Source organism: Pezoporus flaviventris, unplaced genomic scaffold, assembly GCF_033815535.1.
Source record: "Pezoporus flaviventris isolate CSIRO_AGI_PZ_B2104156 unplaced genomic scaffold, CSIRO_AGI_Pfla_v1 ptg000009l, whole genome shotgun sequence".
In the NCBI taxonomy this organism is placed as follows: Eukaryota; Metazoa; Chordata; class Aves; order Psittaciformes; family Psittacidae; genus Pezoporus; species Pezoporus flaviventris.
The window spans coordinates 4,747,885-4,767,812 of NW_026892557.1; the positions used below are offsets into that span (position 1 = coordinate 4,747,885).

Below are 19,928 nucleotides of genomic sequence, written 5' to 3' on the forward strand. Positions count from 1 at the left end.
AGCTCTCCAATACCATTTCACAGGTGAAAACCCAGGTTTAGCCACCCATTTTTACTCAATCAGTGACAGATGGGAACTGAAACCCTGGCCCCCTGAATCTCGGGTGGTCTCACTCAATTTTTAGGGTTAGATGACTTCATATAACTAGCAGAGAGGATTCCACCAGCCTATTGCTGATCTGTGGGCAGAAACATACACAGGCTCCTGTCTTGTATATTGCCTCCTACTACACTGGAATATCTCACTGGTTTTAGATGTGGATGAGTGCTCTGCAAACAATGGGGGATGTGAACACACGTGCCAGAACCAGCCAGGGTCCTTCCAGTGCAGCTGCAAGATTGGATACAAGCTACATGAAGACCGAAGGAGCTGCATCTGTAAGTGCATCCTGGCACTGCTGCACTTCCCAAAGCAGCACAGGGGGTTGTAGCACAGCTCCACTTACAGTAGCCTGCAGCGATGACTCCACAGTACCAAAAGAACCCAAACCCTTTCCGCAGTCACCGGCACTGACACATTTTCTATGTAAAAAATAATAGGTTATATTTTTAATTATCTTTATCCCACCACCACACTGCTACCCACCTTACTCACTTAGCAGGGCAGCAAACCCCTCAGCAGCAGCACCCAGGCTCCTGGGATGAGCTTTCTGAGGCCTGCACCCAGAAGAACAACATCCAGCATCCCCCTGCTGCAGCAAATGCAGGACCCTTATCCAGCCCATGGCTTTTATAGGCCCTGCCCTGGCTCCCAAGTGTGCCTGGGCTTAGCTTGATTGCCTGGCTTTTAACCCTTGCCTGCCCTGCAAGGGAAGGAAACCCTTCTCTCTGTGTGACAGATACACTTTCTAAAAGGCAAACCAAGCTGAGAAGCGATGCGGATGCATTAAGGGATGGGCACTCTTGTTTAATGTTCCAGGTACCTGAAAACTCAAGGAATCCGAGTGGCTGTGGTCAGAAGAAGTGTGTCAAGGTTAAGAGCAAAGCATCTCCCATGGATTTGGAGCACATTTATCTGGCCCATGCCCATTCTAGCCCAAAGAAATGATTAAGCAAGTTGCAAACACTTTAGAGATGTGGAGAAATCCATGGTGCAAACCAGGCCAAATCAGATGCACCAGCCCTGTGTAAACATTTCTGGTTCCCCTTTCCAGCTGCAGAGGCTCTGTCCTACTATTGGTCCTTTAGAGATCTTTTCCCACTGACACTGTGATCTCTGTGACTGCTTCCCCAGCTATAGAGGACACTGTGGAAGCTCTGGATGGTCGGCGCCCCGTTATCCGACCAATCCCTCACGTCGCAATCCTGCGGGATGAATTCACCCAGCTCTTCAATGATGACTATGAGGAAGAGGAGGAAGAGATGGAAGCAAGAGGAGAGCACACCCTTACAGAAAAATTTGGTGGGCATTTTGTAGCAGCAGTAAATGGCATGCTTGGCTTGGCAGTCCAGAATAAACCACACGTGTTGGGTTTGTGGGTGTTTGGTGAAGGCACAAACGTATTGAGTGGCTTTTCTATATACCCAGAACCTGTGCTGTAGCACAAAAGCATTTAGCTTTGCACATAGAATAGTTTGGGTTGGAAAGGATCTTATAATCATCCAGTTCCAACCCCCTGCCATGGCAGGGACACCACACACTAAACCATGGGGTTTCTCTGCCCAGACTCCCCAAGATGAAGCTCAGGGCAGGCTTTTCACCGCAGCACCTCTCATTGCAGTCTGCCTGGAGCACACGTTCGGCCCCGACTGCAGCCTGACCTGTGAGGACTGCCAGAACGGAGCCACATGCAACGCAGAGGAGAGCGGCTGCGAGTGCCCGGCGGGCTGGACCGGCATCCTCTGCAACCAGAGTGCGTGATGCGGGGCGAGAACGCGGCTCTCATCCCTGCTCCGGGATGCGCGGAGGTGGCGGCCGGGCATCCCCTCACCTCATCTCTCTCTCGCCCCAGCTTGCCCAGCCGGCACCTTCGGGGTGAACTGCAGCCTGTCCTGCCGCTGCCAGAACGGGGGCTCCTGCGACCCCAGCACCGGCGCCTGCCGCTGCCCGCCCGGCGTGGCCGGGGAGCTGTGCCAGGATGGTGAGTGCATGGCCCCCTTCAGCCGCAGCCCTCGGTGGTGCGGGTTGTCCCACCCCTGCACTGAGGCAGGACGGTGCCCTGAAATCAAGCACAAGTTCTCTTTTCTCCATAAACCACATAATAGCCGCGTGCCTGAGCTGCCAGTCACAGGTGATGCTGCCCAGCCTGCAGAGCTGCTCCGCTCCTGTTTCTCTCGATGTGTTAGTAGAACGTTTGCTGCCATTTGATAAATGTCTCTTACAACCATCTCGACACCACTCTTTGATGTTAATCTCTGAAGCATTAACATGTTTTCCACAGAGCATCTTACTTCTTAGTCCCTTTTTAGATGTTCACTGAAAACATCTTTTGTTGAGCCATCCCGGTGTGAGTGGCTCTAATGCATCCCTGCTCCATCTGACTCAGTGTAAGGAAGAATGTAGTTTTAACAAGGGAATGGTGGTAAACAATATTCTTCACCCACAAAACAGTGCTCCGGGTAGCGTACCCTGTCTCCGCACTGGAAGACCTTTGCAGTCCCTCTTTGCTGCTCAGCAATGACCCTGGGCAGCCATCTGTAGTTTCCGCATGTTCAGTGGCAGACACACAAAAGAATGTCAAAAAATAGGTGTTCATCTGAAGAAAACCCAAGGCATTGAAGGCGACAATAGTTACCTAAAGTACCCAAGGAGGTGTCAGTCGCTGTTGGCATTTGTTTCTTGTTCCCAAAGAGTTAAAATCTGGGGGGCATAAGCTAAAACCAGAGTGAGACAGTAAGAGACTGAGACAAAATGATTTCAGACAATTGGCCAGGAGCATATGGGAACCATTACTGAAGGAGGAGACCAAAGCAGAATGCAAATGAATGCAAGAGATACCCTGACCTTTCCTTTTGTAGGAAGGAGGTGAAGGAGGGGTACAGAGTCAAAACAGGAAGGTAAGCTGAATATAAACACTGCAGAACTGATCTGTTGTGCCAGGGTGGCATTTCCTCTGCTCAAAGTGCCTGCTCTTCTTGTCCTACGGGAGGAGGCACGTGCTGCCTGGCCAGATGCTGGCCGGAGCTTTCTGCTGACACAGCCTGTCTGCCATGTGCTTCTAATAGTAAGACCTTTAGCATAACAGAGAAAGAATAATCATTTTATTCCCTTAATAGTGCAAATATCACAGTTATTTACCAATAGGAGCAGCCTATGAATTATTCTCACATATGGAAATCTTGACTGCTCAGAGCCCTGCAGGGCTCTGTCACCCTGTGGCCAGTGTCACCCCTTCAAGCTGGGTATGGAGCTCATGGGTGCCCTGAAGGCACCTCATCTGGCTGGAGAGTGGCAGCAAATGAAATGCACTCTCTGCAAGGACAGGAATGCCACAGCTGAAGCAATCTGATTTTGAGCTGATGCAGGGAATCCGATTGCTCTTCCCTTTATTTTATTGCATATTGACACAAGCACATTCCTGCTTGGAAAACAAGGCATCCTTCTCGACAGTGCAGCCTTTGCCAGGGTTCATATCTGATGTTATACACCTTTGATTTGGGTACATTTTTCCTTTGGTCTGCCAGAAATGAAACAACAGGCTGAAATTGGCTCATCTTCCCCCAAATCTCTCCCTATTACTAGGGTGCCCTAAAGGATTTTATGGGAAGCAATGCAGGAAAAAGTGCAACTGCGCCAACCGGGGTCGTTGCCATCGGATTTATGGGGCCTGTCTGTGTGATCCTGGCTTATACGGACGGTACTGCCACTTGGGTATGCTTGTCCTCACTTTTTTCGTTGTATCTATATATCTGTATCTCTCTATATATCTATATCTAGATATATATCTGTATAAATCTATCTATAGATCTATCTGTCTATATGTATATATCTATATAGATAGATATCTATCTATCTAAATATAGATATATCTATCTATATAGAGCTATATCTCTCTCTATATATGATTATATATAAGTATATGAGATTAAATAGGTACTATCCCTGGGACGAGGGAGGCAGGGCGGCGAGGTCTCTGACCCTGCCCTGTGCCGTTTGCCCTCACTGACCGGCTCCTTCCCGCTCCATCAGTGTGCCCGAAGTGGGCGTTCGGCGCCGGGTGCTCGGAGGAGTGCCGCTGCGTGCAGGAGCACACGCAGGACTGTGACCGGAGGGACGGCTCCTGCCAATGCAAACCCGGCTACCGCGGCAAGCGCTGCGAGACCCGTGAGTTGCCCAGAAGCATTCACAGAGCATCCCCCCCCTTTCTCCTCCCACGTCCTCTTTTCCCGTGGCTAGTTTTCAGTGGGAAAAGCGCAGCTCGCTTTCTGCCCTCTTCAAACTGTCTCAGCTCTCATTGCTTAGCTTAGGGAAACAACTTGCTATCAGACCCGGTCATGTTCTTTCAGTTAGCGCACAGAACCTGCGTAGCTGGGTGGGAATGGCTGTAGATGTGGGTGCTGGACCTCATCCATACATTTATCAATTCGGGAGGGTGCTGGTCAGTGCCCATCACAAACTGCTCTTCCAGGGTCAACCAAGTAATGCCAGATGTTCTTGCTTTGTACTTCTGACTGTTAACAGAATGCGACCCTGGCTATTACGGGGATGGCTGCAAGAAGAAATGTAGCTGCTCTCCAGAAGTGTCTTGTGACCATGTCACTGGGGAGTGCCTGAAGGAGTGTCCTCAAGGCTACCACGGGGAAAACTGTGAGCAAGGTAAGGCAGGGGCTCTAAATGTGCTGGAAACAATTCCTCACACATGAAGGGCCAGTTGACAGTACAAGTAACTAAACGGCACATCTTGCTCAAGCTTGGAGGGAGCAGCTTTTCAGAATCAGGGAAATAGCTGGGGTGTCAAAGACCTTGGCTTTCTTGAAACAAAGGTGTTTTGTGTGAACCTAAAGGCACTGAGTGATCGGCACAAGGAGGTGAATAAAAAACATCAACACAGCTCTTGGGAAATAATACCTTGTGCCAGGCTCAGAGCTGATCACTGATTGAAAAACCAACATCCTCCTCTTGTGAGGTTGTTTCCTTCTGCATCCCTCTTCAACCGGTTGGATTCAACAGAAGATGCACGAAGATAGACTCTCGAAGTCCACACCTGAAGACAGGCTGCATTAAGGTGGTCAGCATCAGAATCTTGATTCGAGCATCCCAGGAGTTTCTGCACTAAGTTATGGTTCACCCAGCCCTCCATCCACACCCAACCCAGAAGTTGCAGCTATTAACCTCCTTAAGCTGCTGGCACACCATTGACTCACATAACAACTGATAGAACATAGTGGGTCTATTGGTCAGAACAAAACCTGCAGCTGGTCACAGATGGCTCAAATGCAAGCAAGCGCTCACAGAGAGGAATAGCACTAGCAGGAGGGATGGGAGCTGCGTTTATGGGCCTTGTGCCCCCTTGCAGGGGTCCCGGCAGCCCAGACTCCCCCATGGTGGGATGCTGCTGCCCCCGGAGCCGTGGCGCCTGGTCTGGCTGGGCACGTTTGGTCGGGGTATTTTTAAAGAGCCTAAGAAAGGAGCTTGAGCCCGCAGGGGGGAGTCACAGGAAATAACACAAATATTTGTATAGAAATAGTAGGCTCTTGGCTGTTGTTCGGGTCTGGAAATTATTAAAGGGTGAAGACAAACATCTGCCATCAATTAGCAAAGAGGGGGAATAACAAAAACTCCACTGTGTCGCTTGAACTCCACGCGCTGGGCTGCTTTTCCTCCGTGATTTGTGGGCGCTGGTGTGCTTGCATCTGCCGAAGCCTTCCGAAACCTTGGCTGCAGTGAACAGAAAGGAGCATGGAGCTCCTTTGGGAGACTCAAAGAGGATTTAAGGCCCTCAGTCTGTGCGTAATTAGCTGGCTGCTGGCGGGGTACAAAGGGCAAAGTAAGGTTTTTGGTATTGGCAGCACCACCCTGGCTTTTGGAGCAGGGAGAAGAAGCATTCGATCCTCCTGTGGATGAGGATGCTCCTTCTTTATTGCTTTACACCAATATACCTCCTGCAAACCTTGCTGCTTCTTAAAAGCCTGGCTTCCAGATTCTGGAGGCATCCATAAAAAGCCCTCAGAGCATCTTCTAAAAGTCAAGGGATGGTACAAGTTGAGGGGCTGCAGACCTGCACCTCAGCACATGGAGAGCAGAGTGACTCAAGTCACTGTTTATGGGACGCAGAGTGAAGGCACATCCTTCCTGAGCCATTTGCCTCAGCGTCTGCAGGGTGCTGCGGCTGCTGCCCAGTTAATTTGCCATATCCACAGACTGGAGACCAGTCCGGATTGAGCTGTTGGGCTCAGGGCAGTGGGGTGACAGGTTTGGGGCTGGAGGTGATCGCTGTGGCGCACGGAGCGGTCACATCCAGCCCCATGCGCAGTCTGCAGAGCAGCCTGGGCGCCTCTCCCGGCTGGGCTCTCCCTCCCGGAGCCGGAGGAGCCGGTCTCTGGCATCCTGCTCCGGGAAGGGCGGCTCTCACACGGCTCTTCCCCATGCAGAGTGCCCGGAGGGGCGGTTCGGGGCCGGGTGCCGCCAGTCCTGCGCCTGCGGGGGAGCGCCCTGCGACCGGAGCACGGGGCAGTGCCGCTGCCGGCCCGGCTGGACGGGGCACGACTGCGCGCAAGGTGAGGAGGCGGCAGCAGGAGGGGCGCAGGGGAAGGGCTGAGGAGCCTGGGTGCGTTTGTCCTGTGCTAAAATGGGCCTTAAAGCCATCGAGTGCATTAGTCACCCGAGAACAGCCACGGCTTTTGGGGGTAAGGCATGAAACAGCCTCAGCTCTGTTGTCGTGTGAAGCGCAGGTAAACGTGCAGATGGGGGTAGTTTTGGTTGTTGCAGTCCTTAGCGTTAATCACAGAATCCAGCCTGGTTTGGGTTGAAGGGACCTTAAAGCTCATCCAGGCGGCAGGGACACCTTCCGCTAGAGCAGGCTGCTCCAAGCCCCGTCCAACCTGGCCTTGAACTCTTCCAGGGATGGGGCAGCCACAGCTGGAAAACTATAGCATCCTCATTTAAAGACTTCGACATGATTATACAGTATTACAGAACCTGGAAGATATTAGTCATATAATGATGACCTGTTCCTAATAGTTTGACCAAGCAATAAACCCACACATGCACAGTGCTTACCATACATTCCGAACTGCCTATTTCCAGGCTCTGGAGCAGCTTAGGAGCAGTGGAACAAGGATTCTTGCCCCATTTTTCTCAGTTCTTAGCCTTTTGCTTCTCCTTTGCAGCTAAAAGCAGGTCTGGGAATGCTGACTAACGTCCAGCAGTGTGACAGCAGATGCAAAGACCCTTTGCCAGCAACACCATTTCCTAGAAAGGAGCCCACAAGTAGATGTGGACCTAAAATTGGCATTAAAGCAGTGGAATGAGCTCAGAATAGCACTTATGGAGGGTTCTCACGCTGTTTATAAAACAAACAAAGCGATGCTGCCCTTGCTCATAGCCAGGCCTTGCCAAACTGAAGTCCATGTTTTGATGAAGCACAGACAGCAGTGCGAAAGGGAACTCGTTTCCATGCGCTAGAAAATAGCTGCTTCCCTCTTACCCCTGGCTGTGGTCCTGATGGCTGTGTCCTCTCTTTCTGCCCATGCTCCAGCTTGTCCCGAAGGTCGCTGGGGCCCAGGCTGCCAGGAGATATGTCCGGAGTGTGCAAACGGTGCCCGCTGTGATCCCGCCACCGGAGCCTGCCTGTGCCTGCCTGGATACACCGGCCAGCGCTGCCAGGATGGTGAGTGCTGCGTGGGGACCCTCACACCTCAATGGGTGTCTCTTGTTGGGATGGGGGCTCTTTAGGTTAAGCTGGAGTACCTGCTCTAGGGAGCAGAGCATCCCACTATCGAGCAGGCATCACCGCACTCCTCAGAGCAAGGCTTAGCATCATGCACACCCCTGTTGCCTCACACTTTGGGGCACGAGGTTCTTCCCTTGAAGCCTCTCTAGTCCTACCTCCACAGTGATAACTTCTGCATCAGCAGAAAGGGAATAAAACCCTAAGCCCCTCATCCCATTCAGCGTGGAGCTGAGCACTGATGCTCGGAGCACACCGTGGTCCAGGCGGAGCACAGCCCTCACCGCGGTGTCCCGGCAGCCGCCTGCAGTTACCCCCTGTCTGCATTGACAGTGTGTCCCCCCGGCTGGTTCGGCGCCGACTGCCAGCAGAGCTGCAGCTGTGGGAACGAGGGCCATTGCCATCCCGTGACGGGGACGTGCAGCTGTGCCCCTGGATGGACGGGGTACAACTGTCAGAGAGGTATCGTACCTGCTCGTGTTCCCCATCACTCCCAGCAGACGCTGTGCAGCGCCCCGCTCTCATCGGCTTCACTGGCATCTTCGTGCTGTGCCTCTGCCACAAAACTCTCTGAAATCCTTTAGGTTTCTCCGCCTCTGTCCTGCCAGCACCACCGGGTGCCACTTGCCTCCTGTACTGGGCTTGCTTGCAGAATGAATTCCCATCAAGCACATGCTGATGTAGCACCCGCTCTCACTGTCCCCTGGGGTTTTCTGAGGGCCAACAGGATCAGCTGTAACCAGCGGCAATAACACCCCCGGGGGAAGGCAGCGCTGTGCCCACAGCTCTGCTCACTGGGGCAGCTGGGCGAGTGGAGCACAAGCTGTTGATGGATCAGTTCCCTCCTGTGTTTCAGCCTGTGACGTGGGTCGCTGGGGCCCCAACTGTGCGCACACCTGCAATTGCAGCAACAGCGATGGGAGCTGCAGCGCGGAGACGGGGCAGTGCTCCTGTGAGGCCGGCTACACGGGCAGCCACTGCCAGCACAGTGAGTGTTCCAGGGGGAGGGCATTGCATGGACAGGCCAGGAAGCTTCCAGATTTCTCCAGCAGTGCTCCTTGGTTCAGTCCCCAAGTCCAGTCCCCATGCCCTGTCTGTGATGCTGCCAGTTCGGTCCTGTCCTGGGGGTGGTTGGGTGGATGGGTGTACGCCTGTAAAGGTGGAGCCCCTGGTTGTTATAAAAAGCAGCTGCCAGACACTATTATTCAGAGCCCAAGACCCTGCCTTACTGTAGCTCTCCAGGGACACCAAGAATGGACAGGTTCCTCATTCCCCTTTACTTCTTGCTAGAGTGCCCGGAAGGATGGTTTGGGCTGAGCTGTCGGCACCGGTGTCAGTGTGAGAATGGGGCTGCCTGTGACCATGTCAGTGGGGCATGTACGTGCAGCCCGGGCTGGCGAGGAACCTTCTGCGAGCACCGTGAGTACCCACACTTTGCCATGGTCTCCTTGTCTGACTTCGCTATCCCATTACAGCAAAGAGAATCTCTTGGGATAGTGATGGGGAAAACCTCATGTCCGCAAGCTGCTGAGTCTCTGGGTTTAATTCTGAAGAGGAAAGGTCTAGGATAACATCAAAAAAGGCTATCATAGTGTAAGCAAGGATTAAAAGCACAGATTCCTTGCCTACACACACATGGCATATAAAGGGCTTGGAGCAGCCTCACAAAGGGGTCCCTGGCTCCCCCATTAACCTGCTCATCCTCCTGTGGTCAGAAAATTAATGCCGTGGCTCTTCTGACCCACCACAGCTTTGTCCTGGTCCTTGAACACCTGTAATGGTCATGCACCTGATATTCTGCTGGGGGGAGAGCCCTTAATAGGTGGCTGTCACACTGGTGCAGCATTACATCAGCCAAAAAGGCCACCAAGAGGCATCTCCTCCGCCGAGAGGTTTCCATCTCTCTGTATAGGCATGTTGTGGGGGTTTCTCCTTTGTTTTCCCAGCCTGTCCTGATGGATTTTATGGACTGGAGTGCCAGCAAGCCTGCGACTGCCTCAACGGTGCCCGCTGCGACCATGTAACAGGGCAGTGCTACTGTGCCCCCGGATGGGATGGGCCCCGCTGCGGCCAGGGTAGGGGTCCCTGTGTCTGGGGTGGGGTGGAGTGGGGAAGGAGCAGCCCCAGCACCCTGAGGTCTGGGGGTCTGTTCCGCCGTGTGAAGTTAATTCTGTGTGGCAGGAAAGTGTCCAAAGAGAGGGGCTGGGGGGGCTGAACACGTTGTTGAATGCAGTGAGAGCTTAAGCATCCTGCAGAACAGATTCCAAACGGACAGAAGGATGTGACAGTGATGACAAGAACAGCGTCCCTGTTTGGACATCAGCCACCTGTAGATTACAGCACCATAAAACCCAGCTTATGCAGGCACTGCACCAGTGTTGGTTCCCCTCCCAGACACGGGCATTTGGGATGGTTGGGAAGAGCCTGCCTGCTGTCATTCCTGCCCGCTAACAGCCCTGCCTGCTTCTGCTCCCATGAAGCGTGCCCGGAGAACAGGTATGGCCAGAACTGCAGCCGGACCTGCCAGTGTCTCAACAACGCGACCTGCAGCCACGTCAGCGGCCGCTGCCTCTGCGCAGCCGGCTGGATGGGACCCACGTGCCAGCAAGGTAAAACACCTCGTGGTCACTTCCCAACCCAGGCTGCTGCTTCCCCTGCCAGCGCACGGAAAAACCCGTTTCTCTGGGGGCTGGAGCTTTCAATGAGCAGGACTACAACAAAGCAGAGGCAGTGCAACAGCAAGGGCAGACTGCAAGCGAGATCACACTTAGCTGGGCAGCCCTCCTGGCTTATTCACTGAGAGACAAGCCAAGAGGTTTCCGGCTCCAAGAGCACCAGAAACCGCAGTTTCATAGCGGCACGTAGGGAAGCAGCTTTGCCATCTGAGCATCCAGACACCAAGTCAGTGATGCCTTTAGGCTCAGCTCAGGGAAACCGCATTCATGTGCTGAGATGGCTCTATTTCTCTGCCAAGCACTGGCATTGTCTGCGGGGAGGAGAGGAGGATGTTCTGCAACTTAGACCAAAAGCGTTGGCTACCAAATGAGCGTCTTTTCTGGCTGCTGAACTCACCCAACCTCTTTTATTGTGGGTACTTGCCACCACCAGAGCTAAGGAGGCTCTAAAGGGATGAGGCACCAGTTCCATGTGCCATCACTGCCTTAAGCACCTGTGCTGCTTAAAACACCAAATGTCCTCATGTGGGCAGCTTGGCAGCTCAGGGGGCTCATAGGCTCCTCTCCCTGCCTCTCACTGCAAGCTCCAACCACTTCCTTTTAGAGCAGGCTGTTTGCCTTTGGAGGCGTTTTCTGACGGGGATGTTTGCCTGCTTTTCCCTCAGCGTGCCCGGCAGGTTCCTATGGGAAGAACTGCCGCCAGCGCTGCCTCTGCCGGCACGGTGGCACCTGTGACCCTGCCACGGGGCTCTGTGCTTGCCCCGCAGGGTGGACAGGGCTGGCCTGCGAGCAGGGTGAGTACCGGTGCGTTGGCATCGCTTACAGGTGGGCTCTGGCACAAACCTGCCCCGTTTTGGACCTGGTTTCCATCGGAGGCTGGGGGTGATGTGCGGTGCGCACCCACGAGCGCGGTGATGGGGCGGTGGGCGTCTGGGTGGTGTTTTACTGTGTGCCCCCCCCCCCAGAGTGTGCCCAGGGCCAGCACGGGCCCGACTGCCAGCAGCGCTGTGAGTGCCACCATGGAGGGCTCTGCGACCGCCGCACCGGGCTCTGCGCCTGCCAGCCCGGCTGGACCGGAGAGAGCTGCGAGAGCCGTGAGTGGGGCACGGGGCCAGGATGGGCACCGTGTGCTGCAGCAGTGCAGCATCAGAGCTGCATCACTGCCCTGGTGCTGCATCACTGCCCTGGTGCTGCATCAGAGCTGCATCACTGCCCTGGTGCTGCATCACTGCCCTGGTGCTGCATCAGTAATGCATCACTGCCCTGGTGCTGCATCAGAGCTGCATTACTTTGCATCAGAGCGGAACACTGCAGAGAGGGCTTGTGGCTGCTGTGATTCCAGCTCTATGCCCTGGCTTTGCTCACCTGAAAGCTGTCCTGAATGTGCACACAGGGGTCACACAGCAGCCTGCAATGGTGCTGGGGGTGAGGGTTAGGGTTAGGGGCAGATCCCCAGAGGCACAGCCCCCAGGCTCCAAGCAGGGACACACGGCAGGGACGACACTTCCTCTGTCCCATTCAGTTTAAGAGTAACAAAGGATCATCTTTCCATTCCTTCTTCTACACTTTACTGATTATACAGGCCCTAAATCCCTGGCTTCAGTCTGAAGGCCCAGCAAATAATTACATCTGTCATTCGGCAGGCTGCTGTGCTCACCTTATCTTTAAATGTAACACATACCCTGGCAATCCCTTTACTATGAGGAAGTGTTGAAATGGCTATTGGCCTTACTAAGAGGAGCAACAGCAGCTTCATCAAGTATCAGCACATCAAGAAGAGCTTCACAAGCTTCTTCCCTTTCAGGGGTCATGACACCTCAGCCTGGCATATTCCTTATATTGCGGTGTAAAAGGCATGTCCTAATGCAGTGCTGTTGCTTGTCTGGCATAAGGGAGCTGCCCACTGCAGCTGCAGCTGCCGTCAGCCTCATCAAAGGCTCTCAGTTTTCCTGCCCGGCCATGCCCCAGCTTCCAGAGGTTGCAGATGGTGTTGGTGCCAGCCAAGGGCAAGCAACCACATCCTCCCCTCACAGTCATGTCACACGCTTCCGAAACCCAGAACCCAGCAGCGAGGTCCCTTGCAATGAGGCAGCGTGAAGCTGCTGGGTTGGACATTACAAAGGATGGGCATTGGGGGGGTTTGGCTCCAAGTGTCCCTGTGTTTGGCCATCACACCCTGGGGGCCTTCCCTGCCTCCCCCTTCCCGCAGCTGCTTGCACTGAGCTCACCCACAGGTTCACTTTCAGCATTTCTTTCAGCATCAATTACTTAAAAACCCACCCACAAATGCAGAAATTACACATTTGGGTTATTTTAATGCAAGAATCACCCCCTTGGCTTCCCAGAGCCGTACTACGAACTGTATGTGCCAATACCTGCCTAGCTGTGTGCAGGGAGCAGCCACCTCCCGCCACAGCTACATGTACAAACCCATCCCTTGCGTGGCCGCGCAGCCTGTTTGGACGCGGACTCACTGAGTTTGCTGCATTCATTCACGAGGCAGAAGTGAAAACGAGCTTCCTGGATTCTGCTCCTGCAGCGCTCACTTCTGCCCGGTGCCGGTACTGCACACGCATTGCTCTGCCGCTGCGCTACAAACCAGGGGCTTCTCCCGCAGGAAAAGCAGCACACCGCAATGGTGATTCAAACACACCGTGCTGGCACCAAGCTCCCATTGGACAGTGCCAGGAATAACACTTCCAAAAACATGTAGTGCAGTTGAACAGAGACTTTCACACTGAACTGGTGACCGCGAGCGTTATGCTTCACACCCATATACCCTGAGCGGGTTTGACTGGTGATGCTGCACCAGAGAGGGACGGCAGTGCCCACGCAGGTTGGCTGGTGCTGCCCATCACCACCAAACCAGAGAAGAGCTGTTGGTTCCTGCCGCAGTACTTGCTATAATAATACAACGGCATAGCATAATATAATGCCTTTGCTGGTGGCAGATGTCACTGGTCTTGTCACAGCACCACGATGGCTTGGCAGGGTTGAAAGGGACAGGAATCAAGTGTGTGCCTGCAGAAACTGCAGTGAAAAAAGACCTACATCCCCTTTTCTTTGGGTAATTTGTCTCCTCTCCCGTGTTTGCATCCCTGCAGCTTGTCCAGAGGGGCTGTTTGGGGCACGCTGTGAAGAGCACTGTGACTGTGGGGACAATGTGACTTGCCATCACGTTACTGGCGCTTGCAATTGCCCCCGCGGCTGGAGGGGCCGGCGCTGTGAGAAAGGTGAGGCGGCAGCATCCCTTCAAGCAGAGCCACACACCTCCCAGCTCCAACCCCTGCCACGGGCAGGGACCCCTTCCACTGGAGCAGCTTGCTCCAAGCCCCTGTGTCCAACCTGGCCTTGAACACTGCCAGGGACGGGGCAGCCACAACAGAATCCCTTTGCTTGTTTTCCCACAGCCTGCCTGCCGGGATCCTTCGGGAAGGGCTGTGCCAGCCGCTGCGCCTGCCCCCGGGGAGCGCCCTGCGATCACATCACGGGCCGGTGCGGCTGCCCGCCGGGATTCACGGGCTCTGCATGTGAAAAGGGTATGGAGATGGGAGTGATGGGCTCTTCCAGCCGCACTGACGGGCTCTGGGACAGGATGGGTCAAGGGACTGCTGCAGAAAATAGAGGAGGAAAACAGGAAAAACAAGGAAAAAATACCCCAAGAGCGAGCGGTGCCAAGGAGCAGCTCTCATCTTGGCAGCTGGGTGCATGCCTGCACAATGTTAGCAACACAGAGGGAGCCAAGTGGGAAATCAGAGCTATGTATTTATCCAGAGGATTAGCAATAAATCAGTATTAAAATGAGCTCCTGTGGGTATGAGCAAGTCTGGAAGGGCCAGAGGCATGTGAGCACATTCCTTACCCAGAGAACAGGGGTGTATTTGCCATGTCTGTGTGTGTGGGGATGGCAGCTTGTAGGATTATGAGGGTAGGTCAGGCCAGCATTGCAAAAGGCAGATAATGCCTTTAAGTACTCAGGTTTCTTTTCAATCCAAGTCTTTCCTGGAGTCAAGGGACGATTTGCATGTGGGTCGCTTCACTTTTTGGTTGGCAAAGGACTCTCACTGTCTAAAGGGCTTCAAAATCCTGGCTTAAAATGAAAAGGGGGGAAAAGCCTTGCAGAGAGGGGTGGGATAGCCGTGCTGTGTGAGCTCAGTGCCCTCTCTCCTGACAGCCTGCCTGCCAGGGACCTTCGGTGAGGGCTGCAGCCAGATGTGCCAGTGTGCCGGAGCCACCCAGGAGTGCCACCCGGTCACCGGGGCCTGCATCTGTGCCCCCGGCTTCCACGGCCCCACCTGCGAGCTGGGTGAGTCCTCTCCATCGCTCTGCTGCTTCACGGACCCTTTGCTTTGTCCTGAAAGCTCGGTGCCGGTGCTGAGCCATCACCCTCGGCACAGGGATGGCACTGGGGTGACCGCCGGAGCAGCCGCAGCCTGGGGAGCACGGCTCACTGCTGCGGCCCCAAGCACAGGCTCTGCTGGGTTGCCTGTCCTGGTGTCTTGCCGTGCTTGCCTTTGTCCTCATTGGCATGGCCGAGGTCTCCTCCCGCTCTGTTCTTAGCCATTGCTCAGCTCTTGCAGCTTGGGAGCTGAGTGCATCCGGGCAAGTGTTCACTTGCTGCCTTGTCCAAGCCTGGTCCTGCGCACAGACGAGAGGCTCTGACCTCTGCAGTGCCCCTCGCTGACTAATGGCGAGTAGGAGTTAATGAAACCAAAACATCATCCTCATCTGTGCTCAGGCTGGGGATTTCCTTCGGAATTGGAGGAAAATTTCCCAGCGACATCTTCAGCAGGGAGGTTCTGCACGTTCCAAAGCTGCTTGGGGTTGTTGCTTGTTTGCCTTGAGGCTGCTTAGGAATGGTTTGTTTGGCTCTGTTTGGAATGGGAGAAGCTGTCGCATTCCTGCGCTTTGGTGCGTGCCACCGGGAGGGCAGAGGCACCTGAGCATGGCTTGCAGGAGCCCGTGGTGTCTGGGTCACATCTGGCACAAGCAGCTCTGGAAAGGATGCGTGTGTGTGAGCTGCTGTAGCTGGGTTCCTCGTGACTGCTTTGGAGCAGCTCAAAGTGGATCAGAACCCTGTTGACTGTGCCAGCCTGGCACAAACCCGCCTCCAGCAGAGCCGCCTGCTTCCCCTTGGATGAAGTGCGTGTGTGAAGGCACGTGGTGGGCTTTTCCAGGGTGTTTTTCCAGGTTGTCATCCTTTTATCCGCTCTGTTCCTTTAACCCGCAGAGTGCTCCCCCGGCTGGTACGGCCGGAACTGCGACAGGGCTTGCGGGTGCGGGAACGGGGCCCCGTGTGACCCTGCCACGGGGATGTGCCACTGCCCCGCGGGCTACATCGGCGCTGACTGCGGCATCGGTGAGTGCCCGGCTCAGCCGGGATGAGCTCACGGGAGGTGAATGGTCATGGCTGCAAACCCTGCACCCAGCCGGGCTGCCAGCCCTGCCCCGCTCCACCAGCCGGAGAGCAGCTCCTCGTGGCACGTTACGCCCTGCGCTGTCCCCGTGGCTGTACTCACATTCCATTGGGAAGTCTGTGTGTGACCAAAGCAGCTCAAGGTTTCCCTCCCTCCAGGATGTCCCGCTGGTCGCTACGGCAAGGACTGTGCGGGGGTGTGCTCCTGTGGGGAAGGTGCTACCTGTCACCCCATCACCGGTGACTGCGTTTGCCCACCGGGAAGAACTGGTCCCACCTGTGAGCAAGGTAAATGTCACCAGCACACACAGGTCCTGGGTGGGAGCCGATTTCCTTACCCGGGGAGCTCTGCTTGTGCTGGGGTGCTCCTGTGTGAAGTGCTCTGTGTGCCTCTGGTCCCCAGGCTGTGAGAAGCACCGGTTCGGGGTGGGCTGCCAGCAGACCTGCTCCTGCCGCAACGGGGGCCTGTGCCATGCAGCCGATGGCTCCTGCTCATGTGCGCCCGGGTGGACCGGGGAGTCCTGCGAGTCAGGTAACCCTGACTTCAATGCATGGGCCCAGTAACTGAGCCCACTCAGTCTGTTCCACAGTGGGTGCAGTTCCCATTGTCCCCGCCTGTGCCTGTTCTGCCTTACCCCATCACATCCCTCTGAAGCACAGAAGGGATCAGGGATGCCTCACTGCATCTTCCCTGCAGAATGCCCACCGGGATCATACGGTGCCAACTGCCAGCTCCGCTGTTCCTGCCTGCACAACGCCTCCTGCGACCCGGGGACCGGGGCCTGCCACTGCCCCGCAGGGCACTACGGGCCCCTCTGCGAGCACAGTGAGTTGTGGCAGCAGAAACGCCTCTGCCTTTGCAAGGGGTGCTGCTTTCTAGGGCTCTTCCAGAGAGCCGGACCGTAGGACCAAGCTGTGACCCGCTGCAGTCACACACATGGCTGTGTGCAGCACTGGGCTCTTCTCTTACCAGTGTTCACAGGGAATCACACCCAGGTAGCAGAATAGTCACAGACAAGGTAATTTCTATTCTCTGTTCTGTTCACTATATGGAGGTGCCTTTCCAAGGCAGCTGAACATGCACATCACCGCTGCACGTCTTACAGTTGTGTATCCAAAAGAGAGCTGCATACGTGTGGGTTCTGCTCCAAGAGAAAGGCTCACTGCTTCTCTCTGGTGGGCTGATGGAGGCTTTGCTGCAGAGTTAAGTACAGCTGAGCCTGGGTTCACCCCAGCCATGCTTTAACGAGCTCTCCATCCGGCTCCATCCCAGGTTGTCCCCCGGGTTTCCATGGGGCGGGCTGCCGGGAGCACTGCGACTGTGCGCACGGAGCAGGCTGTGACCCCGTCACCGGTCGCTGCCGGTGTCCCGCTGGGCTCCATGGCGAGCGCTGCCAGACAGGTACCCGTCCTCCTCCCGGGAACAGGCGGGATCCCGAGGTGGGATCTCGTGCTGCATGTGCTGTATCTCACCTCCCAAAACAGGCTGCAAGGAGGGAATGTACGGCGAGGGGTGCCAGCAGCTCTGTGACTGCATCGGCGACGCGTCCTGCGACCCGGCCACGGGGCACTGCCTGTGCCCCCCAGGGAAAACTGGCCTCAAGTGCGGCTCAGGTGAGTTGAAGCAGTGCTCAGAAAGGTGGAAAAGATGACCCAGTCCTAAAGTGGATGCAAACCCCTCCTGTTGGAGCTAAATGCTCATGGAAGGGGGCTTTCTCTTTTTGTGTGTGTCCCCCAAAGTAGTGAGAGGGCATCTCAACAGTGATCACCTTGCCAGCCTCTATTTGTAGTCAGATCTGAATACAAATGCTCCCCCAGCCTCCAGTGTCCTCGTATTTAGAGCCAAAAGGCTGAGGATCAAACGCAGGAGGAACACCTTGTCAGCCTGGGGGTGCCCTGTGCCACCAGAGCTCAAGAGCAGGCGGGGGGAAAGGCAAAATCTCTGCCTTCCCTTGCACTCGGGCTCCCCCACAGCGGGAGGTGCCTGCGCCCAGCAGCAGCATCAGGCTGAGCCCCAGAGCCCAGCACCTCCCTGCTCCTCCCCAGACTGCCGACCGACCGAGTATGGCCCCGGCTGCAGCCTGCCCTGCCAGTGTGCCCCCAGCAGCTCCTACTGCAACGCTCGCAACGGCCAGTGCCTCTGCCTGCATGGGTACACGGGACTGACCTGTCGGGAAGGTAACGTGTGGGTGCAGCACCACAGTGAGTACCGCTGAATGGGGGGGACCCGAATGCAGAGCCTGCTGCAGAGGAGGAGGGGTGCGGTGGGACCCGTGCTTGGGCTGCAGCTCGTGGCCTGGTGGCTTGGTTGTGGGAGCAGTTTTAGCTCAACTAAAACCAGCCACACAGTGTAGCACTTCCCAATGCCCTGCCCTAACCACGGCTGACCCCACTGGCTTGGAGTGAGTCCCCTGCGGGTGCTGGGATGCTGGATGGATATATGCCTTGCTTTGCAGGTGGTACCCCCCGTCTGCCATCGACCGAGCACCCCACCTCAGTCCCAGGTCAGTAACCAACCAACAAGTGGCCTCTTGCAGACTGGGGTGAGGGCAGCAACCTAAACCTGCTGCTCCAAGGTGCAGCAGCAGAGCCTGGCTGCGAGCAGTGGTGCTGGGGGTCAGCCTTGAGCATCTCCCCTGCGAGATGCAGACACAGCCAACAAACAGTGCCTGACCCAGCCCGGTTTGCCTTTCAGCAGTGAAGCCCACCGGCTCATCTCCATCCCAGGGTGGGCTCTGGCCAGGGGAGCACTAGGGCCTGCAGCCACCTCCCGCGCTGTGGCCAAGCGGCCACCTGAAGAGTCAGTGACCTATTGAATGAACTTGTTTACAAGCCGCGTCCTGACAGCCCAAGCTGCTGCTTTTGGAGTTGTCTGAGCCAGGTCGGAGCACCGAGTGTCACCAGTTCCACCACGATGGCACGTGCAGGGCTCCCCGTCACGCACACCGACACCGGCAGACACCAGCAGGAACAGCTCAGAAGCCATTGCTTCTCATAAGCAGACTTTGATAGCTTCTGGCAAATTGCTGCCCTTCTCTTTTGGGTGCTGTTCTTGGGGAGGGGACTGAAATTATGGCCCAAACCAGGTACTTCTGCAGCCATACTTACGGGAAGCTGTGCACTGGTGGTGTCAGGACTGACGGCTGAAGACGCCCAGCTCTCCTTGGGATCGTGCCTCCTGCAGAAGGGCCACCTCCCCTGGATCTTTAAATCTGAATTTGCAATGGTCTCTTACTGCAAGTTATTGGAGGTGTTGGGCTCTGGCCCTTGCCCACAGCTCTGCAGAGCTGGTGCCTGCAGCGTGACCCACCCCACCAGTCCTGCAGCAGGCAGTGCCATCCTCACCGAGGTGCAGCCCCCTCTTTCTGAGCTTTCAGGGGGGCAGGAGCCTGTCTTTCATACCAGGAGTGCGCCATCCCATGACGTTTGCTCCAGTGAAAAAGAAGCCCAAATTAAGTGTGATAATCCAAGATACGCTGTGGGTAGACACAAACCTCTTGCCTGGCCCAGTAAATGCAGAACCCTACTTGAATGCTCTCACCCCAACCCAGGACGTGTTATTTTGGTGTTTCCAGCACTGGGAAGGGGATGGAGGTGGGAACAGCGGCTGGATCGTGGCTCAGTGGGGAACATGGAGCCACAGCAAAGCCTCGGCTGCCACCTGCAGCAACCAGGAACACAAGAGCCCAGCACGGCCCCAACTGCTTCCTCGATTTGCACAAAGCCCTGGGGAGCAGAGCCCCAGAGCTGCCCATGGCAGCAGACACCAGCTCTGCGAAGGGGACGGGCTCTCCCCAGCCAGCACCTCTGCCTCTGCCGCCGCTGCTGCAGCCCAGCCCTGCCCGGGCACTCGGCCTTTAAGTTATTGCCACAGGGGCCAACTGAAACTAATAAAAGGATTGTTTCTTTTCCGACGGGATTGATTTTGATCTGCACAGAACTTGTCAGGTTGGGCGAATTCCGGTCTAGTTTTATTTCTTCCTTAACAGTATTTTTTGCGTTCGATGTC

The 19,928-nt window shown here is 55.4% G+C and overlaps 1 protein-coding gene across 1 annotated transcript in view; it reads left to right on the forward strand.

Annotated features, from left to right (window-relative positions):
- The window catches only part of MEGF6 (multiple EGF like domains 6), a 39,098-nt gene extending 19,913 nt beyond the window's left edge, over positions 1-19,185 (forward strand). Inside the window, exons 8-35 of the mRNA XM_061450399.1 lie at positions 255-377; positions 1,234-1,401; positions 1,721-1,852; positions 1,952-2,080; positions 3,682-3,810; positions 4,129-4,263; positions 4,621-4,755; positions 6,531-6,656; positions 7,637-7,768; positions 8,162-8,290; positions 8,685-8,816; positions 9,119-9,247; positions 9,775-9,903; positions 10,309-10,437; positions 11,169-11,297; positions 11,469-11,597; positions 13,608-13,736; positions 13,914-14,042; positions 14,678-14,809; positions 15,734-15,862; positions 16,079-16,207; positions 16,323-16,451; positions 16,617-16,745; positions 17,193-17,321; positions 17,405-17,533; positions 17,966-18,097; positions 18,376-18,423; positions 18,615-19,185. Coding sequence (XP_061306383.1) covers positions 255-377; positions 1,234-1,401; positions 1,721-1,852; positions 1,952-2,080; positions 3,682-3,810; positions 4,129-4,263; positions 4,621-4,755; positions 6,531-6,656; positions 7,637-7,768; positions 8,162-8,290; positions 8,685-8,816; positions 9,119-9,247; positions 9,775-9,903; positions 10,309-10,437; positions 11,169-11,297; positions 11,469-11,597; positions 13,608-13,736; positions 13,914-14,042; positions 14,678-14,809; positions 15,734-15,862; positions 16,079-16,207; positions 16,323-16,451; positions 16,617-16,745; positions 17,193-17,321; positions 17,405-17,533; positions 17,966-18,097; positions 18,376-18,423; positions 18,615-18,673 — 3,518 coding nt within the window. The 3' untranslated portion in view covers positions 18,674-19,185. The remainder of the gene's footprint in view (positions 1-254; positions 378-1,233; positions 1,402-1,720; positions 1,853-1,951; positions 2,081-3,681; positions 3,811-4,128; positions 4,264-4,620; positions 4,756-6,530; positions 6,657-7,636; positions 7,769-8,161; positions 8,291-8,684; positions 8,817-9,118; positions 9,248-9,774; positions 9,904-10,308; positions 10,438-11,168; positions 11,298-11,468; positions 11,598-13,607; positions 13,737-13,913; positions 14,043-14,677; positions 14,810-15,733; positions 15,863-16,078; positions 16,208-16,322; positions 16,452-16,616; positions 16,746-17,192; positions 17,322-17,404; positions 17,534-17,965; positions 18,098-18,375; positions 18,424-18,614) is intronic.
- Positions 19,186-19,928: the final 743 nt, after the last annotated feature.